Source organism: Syzygium oleosum, unplaced genomic scaffold, assembly GCF_021117445.2.
Source record: "Syzygium oleosum isolate NSW1041296 unplaced genomic scaffold, Sole_v2.1 Sole_v2.27, whole genome shotgun sequence".
Taxonomy (NCBI): Eukaryota; Viridiplantae; Streptophyta; class Magnoliopsida; order Myrtales; family Myrtaceae; genus Syzygium; species Syzygium oleosum.
This window is the reverse complement of record NW_026607511.1, coordinates 2,486,711-2,501,406: the sequence shown is the minus strand read 5'-3', so window position 1 is coordinate 2,501,406 and position 14,696 is coordinate 2,486,711. Positions and strand designations below refer to the sequence as shown.

The 14,696-nt window shown below is 38.2% G+C and overlaps 1 protein-coding gene and 1 long non-coding RNA gene across 2 annotated transcripts; both read left to right on the top strand.

The window, feature by feature from the left end:
* Positions 1-1,056: 1,056 nt before the first annotated feature.
* Positions 1,057-1,713, top strand: LOC130135039 (uncharacterized). Its single transcript, XR_008814532.1, has 2 exons — positions 1,057-1,312; positions 1,551-1,713. It is a non-coding gene; the product is annotated as an uncharacterized LOC130135039 (long non-coding RNA).
* Positions 1,714-2,272: 559 nt separating this feature from the next.
* Positions 2,273-6,653, top strand: LOC115691311 (beta-ureidopropionase). Its single transcript, XM_030617907.2, has 6 exons — positions 2,273-2,440; positions 3,742-3,849; positions 5,021-5,209; positions 5,309-5,536; positions 5,622-5,846; positions 6,140-6,653. The coding sequence occupies exons 1-6, from the start codon at positions 2,312-2,314 to the stop codon at positions 6,503-6,505; spliced, it is 1,245 nt and encodes a 414-aa protein (XP_030473767.1). The 5' UTR covers positions 2,273-2,311; the 3' UTR covers positions 6,506-6,653.
* Positions 6,654-14,696: the final 8,043 nt, after the last annotated feature.

Below are 14,696 nucleotides of genomic sequence, written 5' to 3'. Positions count from 1 at the left end.
CTCCCTTTTTTCCCAACGGATATCCTACGAAAGAGTTCAAAAAGAATAAGAAAATCGACTTTGCTGTGTTTAAGCACTAGATAAATATTGATGTCATTAGTCAATCAAGAAGAATGTTTGATCTCTGCTGCACATTACGGGTCTGCATAAGTAGACGTACCGTTTACTTTTCAAGTCAAATAGGAGTTGGACTTCTATCGGAAAGGTGGTTCTTAGGGATTGTAGTGGTGTTTCCCCATTACTTTTCAAAATTGTTTTTGGTTGTGGTCTCCCAAATTGTTCAATGTCCCCCTTAAGGGTTGGCTAATAGATTACCATGCATACACTTAACTCAGGCTCTCTCAAAACCATATCAATTTGCAACTTGAATCAAGTTATTTAACTTGGTTTGAAATAACACACTCAACGGCAAACTCCTGTGATGTTTTATTACTATAAACATCAACAACACAACCAACATTATCTCAATCTAGAATTGTCCTTCTTCAGGTTTGCCGAATCTTGTTTCACATGTTTCAGTTATGCTTTGACTTCAATGTCTACTGAACAACCATCGTCCTCATTATGGTTCGACATTAGTTCTTGTTTGACATTGCTTTGGTGAAAACTTTTGCACACACTCCTTGTTAGCTGCTTTTTGCATCAACCCAATAAAAATAAAACTGTTTGCGGGAAATTTGGCTATAAAGAAAATTAGGGCCCTTTAAAAAGAAACTTATTGATAAGATTAAATTTGACAACTACTCGAATATAAGAAGAAATTCTCACAATAGATGGCAACATATCATCACCTTTTACTCGACCTAAAATTTGTTAAGAAATCCATATCATTCGACTAAATGATATATATCATAAAAAGAAAAGGATAATCTTTCTCTTCTACATACCTTTTTAGTCCTCAACTCATTCAACAATTTGAATGAATCTCTCAGTATATAAAGGTGTTGCACTGGTTCATCTCAATATATCACTGCACTAGGTCACAAAGTTGTCAAGACTCATTGAGAGAGAGAGAGAGAGAGGCTAAGAATAGTTTAGGTGGGAATAGTCATGGTGATAATATCATCCAAGAGAATGGGGTCAATGATGCTCGTGGCGGCTCTAATAATGTGGTCATCCGTCGGTGCCGATGCTGACGCGCAAATACTTTTGTCACGCAGGTGGAAGTGTATATTCCATTGTTGGTATCGACCTGACCCATTTGGATGCTTTCACAGTTGCTATGATCGTGTAGGAGGGTCCTTGACATTCACGGCATCAGAGCATTGCGATGTCGGTTGTTTCTTATCTACTTGCCTTGCCTACCATCCAGGTAATAATCTTCACATCGAGATCGCAGATATAACGTAGCTTCTTATGAGATCCATAAAATCAAGGAACTCATTGTATAATCTTGGTTTCTTTATCAGTGTTTCATTGATATATTTTAATTACGAGAGGATAGTTGAATACTAAATCATTTCATTTCCTTAGACTTCGATAAAAATTCAATTTCAATTTTGATGCGAGTGGCTTTTTTAATCTCTTGTTTCATATTTGAACTCATGTAGACACCAAGAAAGTTGGACCGGACGTGAACAAGGTTGGAGCTTGTGCGGATTCATGCTCTCAAAGTTGCCAAAAGACTTATTCATTACACTAAAGTCATTGAACTTATGTAATGCTATGCGGTTTCATTGCTCAACTAATAAAAAGTTCCGTATTAATTTTCTACTTGACCGTGAGTGAAGTACATTTCTATGAAATTGCAATTATGCTAAAATGGGTATACTCTCTATTATTCGGAATTAGATTATGAGATATAAATACAAAAGAAAAGGTAATCTCTACGGGATATCGAAGTGAGCTTTATCATGCCTCTTCGGAGTCGTGTCAAATGTCTTCATATGCAATCAATGTTTCAAGATTTGCATAAGATTGTCAATCTCAGGTAAAGACATGACATGAGAGCATGACACGGTGATGCTGCCAGCTAGACAAATGAAATGATACGTATGAGCACGTGTTTAGCCCGAAAAGAAAATAATTATATATATCATTCACAAAAGGTTCTCTCTTTGTGAAATACTTTTGGACGGGGACATCAAATATTTTATGGTCACCCGTTTAATACAACCTAAAATCAGGGAAAAAAAGTCTCTCGTCGTAAAAGCTGATGTTCTCCGATCACCTTTTGTCGTGACGTTCGAAACGATTCTCCGATCACCGTTTCTCTCTCCCTCCCTCTCTCTCTCTCTCTCTCACTCTTTTCAAATTCCACCACCGCACGCCTCTCCAACTCTCTCCCTCTCTCTGCGAGCACCACGCATCCATGGAGACGGCGCAGAACGGACAAGCCGAAGCGGAGGCCGCCGCCGCCGCCGCCCGCGACGGCTCGATCTGCGGGCACGAGTCGCTCGACCGCCTCCTCCGCGACAACCTCAGTCCCCAAGTCTTTCAGGTCTTCGTTCCTCGTCGCATCTCGCCTCCTCATCTGAACTGTGTGATTTTTCATAACCTGATTAAACATAGAGAGAGAGAGAGAGACGAGGGTCGGTGTCGCTTGATCGATACTGGCTGGCAGTAGCAGTATCAGGTCGATTTGAATCCTCGTCACTATAGATCGGATTTTTAAACCCGAGTGATTAAGGAATTTGAGGTTGATTTCGTTGAATCAGCAGAATTAAAATCGACAAAAGTTCGCTTTTTGGAAGGTATTCTGGCGCTAGTACTTTTTCTGTAAAGCTCGATGATGTTAGCATCTACAGATTTCGAGTTGGTGATAATCAGGAAAGCAAAGGCTGCACGATGAAGGATTGTTGTGGTAAGATGTGGGAAGGGGTTTGACTTATTGATATGAAACGCGCCGATGATGTGGTATGATGGTAGTATTCTGTGGTGTTCTGTTTACTTTATCTCTTCGCTCAGCTTTTTCCAAATTAAACTGATGGAAGAAATTGCACGAGTTGAGTCGGCTTTGCTGTGTTCCAGTTCCTTAGATATATATTTACTCTTCAGAAAAGTGGATCTTAGGGATTGTAGTGGTGTTATTCCTATACTTTTCACGATTGGAATGGTTGTCGCCTCCCGAAACGTACGACTGTCCACTTTTTAAGCACAAAAAAATTACAAGAAAGTAAGGATAGACAGCTTAAAAGTCTTATTATAGAAAGCTGGAGCTGATCAAGTAACTTCAAGTCCGAATGGATTTCAAATTAACATGGATCAACCGCCCATGAACATATTTGTTGAGACAACTGAAATGACTCAGCAATTAGCATGTCTGTGGATGGTATGCAGCCTCGGTTTTTTCTCAACGAAAATCTACTTTTAGCTGGAGACAGAAGGATTTCATAACTGATTTTCCACAATTCGTGGTTGCTATTTCTATGTATGCCATTTGAAGAAGGCTTTATAGATAAGGCTTGAAAGAGTAATTGTATTTCTTGCCAGTGTTTTGTGCAATTTGTTCACTAGACTGTGCGTGCCTGAACATGTTGAAGAGGAATTTCTGAGTGACATTTTTTTGGGGGTTGGAGTGGACAATAGTGACAATCTTAATGAATTCTGTTGACAGGAGAATGTTATCTCTTTGACACGTCTTAACATATCTTCTCTACCTTCATTGAGAAATTGAATTATAATTCAAAATTACCAGGAGCTGTGCCTTTCATCTTCCTAAAATGTCAAAAATTCAAAGCATGTCATTCCATTGTGATACGATCTTACTTTATTGTTAATGTATTATGATATTGATTTCAGGAAGTCAGTCGTTTACTTATAGGACTGAATTGTGGAAGGACTCTTGAAGCTGTTCCTCTAGTGGATTCTGCAAAAGCTCTCTCATCTGAATGTAATTTTGACATACAGGTGAACCTGTGTTTGCTGTTTTTCTGCTGCTTATTGGACGTGGCAATTTAAATGCTGTTGCTAAGAGTGCTGGTCACACTAGGCTGCACTGTTTCATGGCTTCAATACCATTTGGCTTCAATACCATTTGGTTGGAATTTGATAAGGACTCACTAAAAATCAAATAGGTTCCTTATGTGAAACAGTTTTCTAGATAGTATGAAACTTGTCTCGTTAGCACATTCACGCTTGGTGCATAGGAGTGAAAACGCTTTTTGATGAACTTATCTCCTATATGAGCTAGCTTGGAAAAAGAAGATGGAAAGAAATAAGTCACATCATCTGAAAACTAAAAGTATCTCGGGCATTCAGTTTCAAGTGCCTCATGCCCCTTTGGCAACCATGTAAGACAAAGTTGCTTAACTCCACCCAACAAACACTCAATTTATGATTGCCTTAATCCAAGGTCACCACAATAGCCTATGGAGCAAGTTCCTTTAGAATTGCTTGGGTCTGAAAATGGGAGTTCAGGCCAACAAATGTTTGGAAGTTCTTGGAGGAACATGAGCGCATATCTTCCAATGTTTGCTCCTTGTTCTCTCTGCAAAGGGGCTCAGGGCGTTTCTATTTATAACTCGGTAGTCTGAGACATCTGCGATAGATGAAAGAGTATACACCGACTAATATCATGTCCCTGGGATTCATATTTATGGTCCTATTTGGGGAAATATTTGTTTAAAAGCAATGAATTGCAAATGTCTGGTCCAGATCTCCTTCGGCAATATTGAGAACTTATCAATAGGGAGGTCTTGAAGAGCATTGTCCTGGAAATGAGCTCTTCTGAAATCTGTTTTAGCATGCTAAGTTTTTCCATGAGATGGAAGGTGTGAGAAAATCTGACTTGTATAGTCTTGTACCATGTTGGGATTATATGGAGTTGGTGAACCAACGGAGTAGAGAAATGTGCAAAGTTTGAGGTAGTCAAATTATTCTAGTTGATTAAACTTGCTATCATGGAAGCTAAGAAGTACTCTTACATATTCTTTGTGGCGGTCATTATTTGTTAGTTGTTAATTTTTATTGAAAACCATTACCTTGCTTCCTGCATTTATTGGCAGGATCGTTTAATTTTTATTCATTCTGATTAGTTTTGTGGAATCTTTTGGATTAATTTATTCTGATTTTCTTTCAGGCATTTCGCTTTACAGCAGAAAAGGAGTTGTTAAGAGAACCGCAAGTTGTCAGAGTTGGACTTATTCAAAACTCTATAGTTCTTCCCACAACTGCTCCCTTTCTGGATCAGAAGAGGGCTATCCATCAGAAAGTAAAACCAATGATAGATGCTGCCGGTGCTTCAGGAGTGAACATATTATGCTTGCAGGTTAGTCATGCCATGAAGTTTGAGCTATACATTTTTGGTTTCTCCTTTTGGACTTGAAAGACTGAAGTTCAGCTGTTGAACTGAATAATCTTTATCTAGGAAGCATGGATGATGCCATTTGCCTTTTGTACGAGAGAGAAGAGGTGGTGTGAATTCGCAGAGCCTGTTGATGGGGAATCAACAAGGTTTCTTCAGGATCTAGCAAAAAAATATAACATGGTCATTGTTAATCCTATCCTTGAGAGGGATATAAACCATGGGGAGACTATCTGGAATACTGCTGTTATTATAGGCAATCATGGCAATATTATAGGCAAGCATCGAAAGGTAAGTGTAAATGTTGCAGGCCCCTATGTTTGATGTATCCCTTTGGGCTTGTCATATTGAAAAGCTTGATGATTGCATTTGGCAGAACCACATCCCCAGGGTTGGAGACTTTAATGAAAGTACCTACTATATGGAAGGAAATACCGGGCATCCTGTGTTTGAGACTGCTTATGGAAAGATCGCTGTCAATATTTGTTATGGTAGACACCATCCTTTGAATTGGTTAGCATTTGGCTTGAATGGTGCAGAGATTGTCTTCAACCCTTCTGCAACCGTCGGTGAACTTAGCGAACCAATGTGGCCAATCGAGGTATTTACAAATCCCTATCCTATGGATGATATACTGGACTTGTTGCTATGAATTTGTATTGGTCATTATGCTCTTCTTGATAGATTTCTGGAACCTCTGTGTTATGCTTACTGGCACAAAGGTTACCATGACATTTTTTTTTGCAAAAAAGGGAAAAGATTAGAAAATAGTAAGAAAAAACAACTTAAAGTCTTATTGCGCAAAGTTGGAGCTTATCAAATAATTGCAAATTTAAATGAACTGATTGGATTATCGCCTCAGTTAACTGTGTTTATTGTAAAATCAATTTGCAGGCCCGGAATGCTGCCATTGCCAACAGTTATTTTGTTGGATCAATTAATCGGGTAGGAACAGAAACATTTCCCAATCCATTCACATCAGGTGACGGGAAGCCACAGCACGCGGATTTTGGGCACTTCTATGGATCCAGTCACTTTTCAGCTCCAGATGCTTCTTGCACGCCATCGCTGTCCCGTCACAGAGATGGATTGCTGGTCTCGGACATGGATCTCAATCTCTGCAGGCAGCTGAAAGACAAGTGGGGGTTCAGAATGACTGCTCGGTACGAGCTCTATGCCGATATACTTGCTCAGTATCTGAAGCCAGACTTTGAACCCCAGCTCATATCTGATCCCTTATTGCATAAGAAGTCCTGTTAAGTTTCGCAATACTGTAAATTCAGGGATGACTTTATCCAAGCAATGTCTACTTTCTGGACTTCGGCACACGTGATGTCTGTACATATGTGTAGTGTATCGGTCAACGGAATTGGAAATGGATAATTTAATAATCCCCTCTTCTAGATCACTCTTGCATTAAAATGAATCGGAAGGGAACTCGATCATTCAAATGAACTTGTTTTCAACATGTCTATTCACCTGCGCATGAACTATAATAACTAAATTATGTACTCGTGAAATTCATTCCCTGAACCGCTAAGGACAACCCAGAGAGTTTAACTCTATCTGTAATGTCAATGTTGGTTAAGCTTGACAGGGTTCAATGTTACAAATTGCAAAATGGGCTTTGTCAAGGAATCAGTGTCCGGTGACTGTCAGTTACCAAATAGAGAAAATGTCGCTAAAAACTTTAAATTATATCCATTGTGACACTAATACTTTAAACTTTTTTCCATTTCACGGAATTCCCCCAACTTGTATCAACTATCAAGGACTCAAAAACACATTTGGTCATAGCTTCATTTAAAATTGCCATTAATAATTCTACTGACGTGCTTGCATGGCGAACGGCAGACAAAGAAGCTTATGCGGATCTGAAAAATTCCACTAAAAAGCCTAAGTTTTGTCCGGCGTGACACCAACATCTCGATTTTTTTTCATGTCACCAATATTGCCAATTTGTTCCATTTTAGATAGAACTATGATGGAGGATATTTTTGGGTCATTGGTACACTTTTAGAAATTTTCATGATACAAAAAAAGTTTAGGGTATTGGTGCCACAATGGACATAGTTTATAATTTTTTGTGATATTTTCTTTATCAAATTAGAGAGAAATTAGGGTTGGAGTAATTTTCCTTGTAGTGCGTGTTTCGGAGAACTAAATCTTTCCTTATATAATCATTGGCAACACCTTTCTTCCTTTTTCTTTTCTTCCTTTTACGGTGGTCTTACTACACTTGTAGCTTACTAGCTCGTAAAATCTAGATGAAAGATTCGTCCATGCTATCGACATAAACAACGATCACAACTTATTTTCTCCTTAATTAGAACCAAAACCTACCTATGAAAAGAGGGAAATTTTTGAAATTTTTGTTAGGTCTAAACAGAATTGTTGCCAAGATCGGGTGTCATTCATGTCTCAAAACTTAAACATCGATAGATTGACATTCTAATAACATGACATAGTTTTCTTTTTCTTTTTCACGATGATGGACTTGATTAGATTCCCATAATATTTCCAACCACAAAACGCACAATCTAGACATGATATATGAATATATGCAAAAAAATAAAATAAAAGAACACATAGAAATTAATCTATAAACTCAAATCCGACGAATAAAAAACAAGCAACTAAAGAGAGTTTTAGTAATCTTAGTAATTCTCCAATGAAGTGACGTGATGGTCTTTCGTCGGGTGTTGATTATTCAATGCAAGGATCGCACTTGTTTCAACATCCAATAAATGACTGTCACATCATTTAGTAAGAGAGTTTTAGTAAGGTTTCTTGATACTCATAACATTGTTTCTCACACTATTATAGCAACCACACGTTGGCATGCCGAGACGAGCATGGACGCAAAGGCATGACCAATACCACGGGGTCTTCCCAGATTTTTCCGCTGCACTGGGCCTCAGGTTGGACTTTTTCGGCGACGAGCGGGAGATCGGACTTGCCTCAGTCCTCAACCCGACTGTCACCTGATCGGATGGGCCACGGTGGGACGCTGATGGGCGGGAGATCGGACCCGCCTTGGTCCTAAAGCCGACCACCACCGAATCGCACGGGCAGCAGTGAAAGGCCAACGGTCCATCGCCCCTTTCCCTCTCCTCTGCACACTCTTCGCAAACAATGTAGCTGCTCTTCGCCCTAGTCAGATCTCCTTGCGGTTGCCTCAGCACTGTGGCACGGTTTGCCATCGCGTTCTCGGTCGTCGAGGCGAAATCCATCTTGCTGTGGGTAATTGCAATTTGATGACTGAATAATAGATGCAAAGAGTTGAGTGAGAACTATAGCATTCAATGTATCTATATATACTATTGTAATTCAAAGCGATCTCGAGTCTGAGTAGGTATTTGATGTAGAGTCTCTTTAGGTGTTCGACTACGGGTCTAATTCTAGTAGTGTTAGGAAACATAAAAGAACATGAATTAGTAATCCTTTTTATTTATTTAATTTCTTTTAAGTTGAAACTGGCAAGACAAAACTCTGAGTCAAACAAAAACAGTTTCGTATGAGGAAATCATTGTTCTTTTTTGTTTTTAAATCTGAAAAGAAGGAAATATGTCTTATCAAGTTATCATGCACTTGCATTATGTTTGATAATGGAAGAGAACACGAATTCCATTAAATTATCAAAATAATTTATATTTTTTTATCAGTATGAGCTATAGTTTATGAATTAACTAGCATATTTTTAAACTTTGAGAAATTTATCATCTTTTAATCATATCTCTCTCTCGTCAAGTAATCTTGTAGACTAACCTTTTATTTCGTTAGATTTATGGAATATATAATTATTGAATACGTCCCTTCTTATTCACATATTACGTGCATCTGGGTACTTTATTTTTTAATTTACAATCACGAGGTTTGATATTTACTCCTTGCTTTTTTTTCAATTGATTAAAACTTAGCTATTGATGATAAATTTTAATACCTTTAGTTTAGAGAGGTCTAACACGATACGATTATATAGTGATCTATATCCCCTTTTACGTGTAATGTGAGCGCGATGACTTAGATTTAATGCAGCTATGTATCGTTCAAATTTTAAATACAACAGCACGTAGAAACAATAGCAGATTCATTTTGTTAATGCGATATGCACGTTGAAATTAACGATGGTAAAGCAATGACCGAAGAAAATTTGTTTGAGGAACTCAAATCTGACGAAGTACACAAACTCAATCCAACGAGAATCGTATGTCTACTGTCTACGTTCGAACCCCAAGCTATATTTCAGCAACTACACAAAATCTCGAGCCGAGCATGGACGCATGGCCACCGCCAACTCCATGGGGTCCAACCTGTTCTTTCTGCTACTGCCGAATCCCAGCCAGGTGTTTTCTCCCGCGGGCAGGCGATCGGGCCCGCCTTGGTCCTGAATCTGACCATCACCGGATCGTTGCAAGCGCAACTGTGGAACCCTAATCCATCACCTCTTTCCCTCTCAGCCTCGCAGTCTCTGCAAAGCACGTAACCTGCCCTTCGCCAGCCCAGCACCCTCTCCTTCTTCGTGTTCATTCCCTTCTGGATGCCCTCGAAACCGTCCCGGCGCATTTGTGTTCCCCAATCTCTTTGCGATTGCTTCAGCATGACAGCGCGGGGCACCATCTTTTCACAAGTCATGGTTGCGAGACCCACCTTTGCCAGGGATTTAGCGACTTGATGACTGAGAGTTTGAGTGATGAGAGCACTGTAAACTCAGTGCATGTATATATATATATGATTGTGATACAGAGCGATCTTGAGCCTAAATGGGCAATACTTGATGTCGATCGAGTCTTAATTCTTCTTTTGGAAAGAAAACGTGAATAAAACCCCGTGCGAAACAAATATATCGAAGAAGGAAATCTTTCCTATTTTGCACTTACTGGTATTGTGGAACTTGACTTACTCTTTTTTTTTATTTCTTCTGTTTGATCTTTTATGATCAAAAGCTCACTTACTGACCTTTTTACACAGCGTTTTACATGAGGGTGCTTTTATAAAAATCACTTCTTTATGGGGTGATAATGATGAACAGTATAGTTCGGTTCGGTTCGAATTGATTCGAATTCAAGTCTAATCGAACCAAATCGCACTAAAAATGAATATAAATTAGACCAATCCAAACCCCGAAGCAAACCGCTCTACGATGTTTTTCTTCTTGTTTTTTTTTTTCGTTTATGCGGAATGCTAAATGACATTACCCACTTTCACATTTTGTTCCCAATCAAATCAATCATGCTCAATCAAGTAATGAAATTCGTCCACCCAAAGATAATAAACAAAATGGAATGATATCTACATTATTTGGATTTTCAAGACCAACGACAATCCAGAAAAGAAATATCTATCTTCCGAATACGGGACCAAAGTCCGAATTAAGCAAAAACCTAGGCAATTCAATGAAGTAAATAAGATCTCCGAAAAAGATTGCGTTCAATAGATCTATCTCCACATATATTCATAAAAAGTATGATTACTCCAAGAATCACTTTTTGAATCTTCATATGGGGCATGACACGAATGTGAAAGAGATGAAGTATCGCTTCGATGAACTCAAATCGAATCGGAATGAACCCAAACACATTTTTTTTGGGTCGAAGAACCCAAATACAATGAAAGTATCAAGTTTTGAATTTTCCGACAAGAACTATATATGTTCATGGATGCATTGCCACCCCGCCAATACCACGGGGTTTAACCAGTTCTTTCCACCGCATGTGGATCCGGGCCGGACTTTCTTGCTGATGGGCGGGCGATCGGACCCGCCTTGGTCCTGAATCCGACTATCACCTTGTCGTTTGGGCAAAAGTGAAACCCTAATCCATCACCCCTTGCCTTCTCTCTCTTGCAATCTTGGCAAGACACATGACCGGCCATTGTAACATGCTGTCGCAAACCCGACGGTATCGCCTTCTCCGGTGGCATCTCCATTACGTCAACATCCTTGTCCTCGATAGCTAGTTCGAGATCGTCATGGATTCTTTGCATCTTTTGGTCTCTTTCCGATTGCTTCCGCACGATGGTGCGGTGCATCTTCTTGCCGCGAGTTGAAACCCTCTTAGATGGTGAGGCCGACTTCATGACTGAGATTTTGGATTGGATTGTAGATGGTAAAATTCAAAGAGTTGAGCGAGGGCATTATCACTGTACTTATATTAATGTATATTGTAGTACTTCGATTTGGATATGGATAGAAAATATTTTCAAAGTTCAAATTTGGCGCTATTGATGAAATTATTGCATAGTTTATAGACCATGTAAACTAATACCATCTCGACCATTAATTATGTGGATTCCACAGTGGAGCCCATGTGATCAACGGTGGAGATGATTTTGGTTTGTGTGGTCTACAAATCAAGATAAAGTAGTTGTATGAGACTGTGACATAATAGTTAAGTATAATAAAATAGGGCTATAGAACTACTATAATCCTCGATTTAACTGATAAGGTAATTATTCTATCTGATTTGATGCTGAAAATAGAGGTAAAAAATCGAAAACTCCTACATTCTCTCTCCAATAAGATCGCATATATAAATTATATTATACTAATAGTGATGCAACCCTTTTATTTTACTTTTTTATATTGCGAATTCTAATAGCTGTATTGATTGTATAACTAAATAAAACATTGCAAGATCAATTCATAACAGCACTAGTTATGACTATTATGTTCTATCAAATTGTAGTTATTTTTCCTAGTGTGAGATTCTTGTCTTCAATTCATAACAGCACTGGTTATGAATATTATGTTCTATCAAATTGTAGTTATTTTTCCTAGTGTGAGATTCTTGTCGTGTGATAATGTTATTGTTTGTGCCATGAATTAAAATAATTGTTGATGTATAATATAATAAAAGCATATATTGGCTATAGCACGATCAATTTATGACAGCCCTTGTCACGATCACTCTAATTCCTATAGTCATTGTAATTTATAAAATTGTAGTTATCTTTTACTAGTATAGTAGTATGATATTCATTTTATATATTAGTCTTACATCAATTGTCGTACCACCACCGCAAGGGAGAGGGATTAAAGAGGAGTGAATTCCGGAAAACTTCTACTTGCCTGCAAGCTTTATTAGGGAATTGTAGCTATAATTGCAAATAAACAGAGGAATATGAATAAACTCCTAAGATTGATTTGTTAAAAGGGAAAATAATATAATAAAAAACTCTAAACGATGCCTAGTAACCTTAATGTCACAATTTTTTTCTATTACCAAATGACCGTACTTGTACCAACATAACAAAAATACTCTATGTTTACAACAAAATTTTTTAAATTTTCTCATTATGACATCGATACTCAATTTTTTTTTTTTTTTTGTGTCACGAGCACCCTAAACACCTGTACAAGTTTGGAGGATTTTGGTGACAAAAAAAACTACAAATAATTTGGAGTATCTGTATCACTATAAGCATTGTTTAGGATTTCTGCTGACAAAAGATACTTTTTAGTTATTGCTACAAATTTGGGCGTAGTGGCGAGAGGGAGAATAGTTTAGGGTATTGGTGTCCCATAGGAAAATGTTTAGAATTTTTTATGGGGTATCTCTTTCTTTTTTTTTCTTTTTTATAATGATCTGAATACACTTGTAATTTGCTTGTAAAATCTAGATGAAAATTTCATCAATGTCGACAAAAACAATGATCCCACTTTTTGTTTCTCGTTCAATAATTTGGCAAATAGAAAGAGCAACGGGTATCGAGAGAATGAGAGTTTACAAAGCTGAACGCTCCACATTGCTCTGTCACCAAAGTAGAACCAAAAGCTACCTACGAAAAGAGGCAAAGGTATTTAAGATTTCTACATCCTTTTTTTGAAATTTTTTGTTAGGTCTAAACAGAATTGTTGACAAGATCGGGTGGGATTCATGTCTCAAAACCTAAACATCAATACATTGACAATCTAATTACAAAACATAGTTTTGTTTTTCCTTTTCACGATGGTGGACTTCATTAAATTCCGACAATGTTTCCTACCACAAAAAGCATGATCTAGAACATGATATATGAATTTATGCACACAAAAAAAGCACAGAAATTAGTCGAGAAACTCAAATCCTACAAATAAAAAACCCGCAACTAAAAGGGCCGTACCTCCTACAAAAATCATATTCCTAACCTATACATTAGAGAGTGACCAAAAAAAAAACTTATACATTAGATATATCTCGTACTATTAGCAATGCTAGACATCTTAAGAAATCTTGCTAATCCTTTATTGTAGTAAGTGACGGTTTTTTATCCGGTGTTGATTATTCAATGCATGGGTCACATTTGTTTCAACATCCAATAAAAGACGGCCACGTCATATAATAAGAGAGTTTTAGTAAGAGTTCTTGGTGCTCATGACACTGTTTCTCGAAGTGTTATAGCAACCGCACGCTTGGCATACCAAGACAAGCATGGACACGAAGGCATGACCAATCCTAAGGGGTACACCCAATTTTTTCTGCTGCACTGGGGCTCGGATTGCACTTTTCCGGCGGGGACACTGGACCTGCCTCGGTCCTCAACCCGACCGTCACTTGATCAGATGGGCCACGGTGAGACCCCAACGGACAAGGGATCGGACCCACCTTTGTCCTGAACCCGACCACCACCGGATCGCACGGGCAGCAGTGAAAGGCCGATGGTCCCTCGCCCCTTTCCCTCTCCTCTGCACACTCTTCGCAAACAATATAGCCGCTCTTCGCACTAATGCCCTTCCCGACAATGCTGAATCCGTCGTGAGACTCGAGACTCTTTGGCATAGTCGGACCTCCCTGCAGTGGCCTCAGCACTATGGCACAGTTATCCATCTCGTTCTCTGTCGTCGTCACGAAATCCATCTTGCTGTAGGTTATTGCAGTTTGATGACTGAAAAACAATTGCAGAGAGTTGAGTGAGAGCTATAGTATTCGGTGTGTCTATATATACGGTTGTAGTATAGGGTGATCTCAAGTCTGCGTAGGTATTTGATGTGGAATCTCTTTAGGTGTTCGACTTCGAGTCTAATCCTAGTTTTAATAGGAAACCTGAAAGAACATGAATAAAGAAATTTATTCATATCATTATTCCTTTTTTTATGTGGAAATAAGGAAATACTTCTTATCATGCACTTACATTATGTTTGATGGAAGGAATAAGCTTTTCACTTAATTATAAAAATAATATTTACAGATTTTCATCAATATGAACTATATAGTTTATGACTTAACCAACATATTTTTCAAATTTTGAGAAATTTATCATCTTTAATCATCTCTCTCTCCAAATAATCTTGTAGACTTACCTTTTATTTCGTTAGGTTTATGGAAAGTATATCCCTTCTTATTGACATATTACCTACATCTGGGTTTGTTTTTTTAATTTACAATCACAACATTTGATAGTTGCTCCTTACCTTTTTTTCGATTGACTAAAACTTAGCTATTGATAATAATCATAACACCTTTAGTTCATA

Bases quoted from the DNA above. Each gene is read 5' to 3' on its own strand.
- LOC115691311 (XM_030617907.2), top strand. From the start codon at position 2,312: ATGGAGACGGCGCAGAACGGACAAGCCGAAGCGGAGGCCGCCGCCGCC. The intron at 3,850-5,020 runs GTGAACCTGTGT...ATTTTCTTTCAG, and splicing joins AATGTAATTTTGACATACAG to GCATTTCGCTTTACAGCAGA. The intron at 5,847-6,139 runs GTATTTACAAAT...ATCAATTTGCAG, and splicing joins AACCAATGTGGCCAATCGAG to GCCCGGAATGCTGCCATTGC.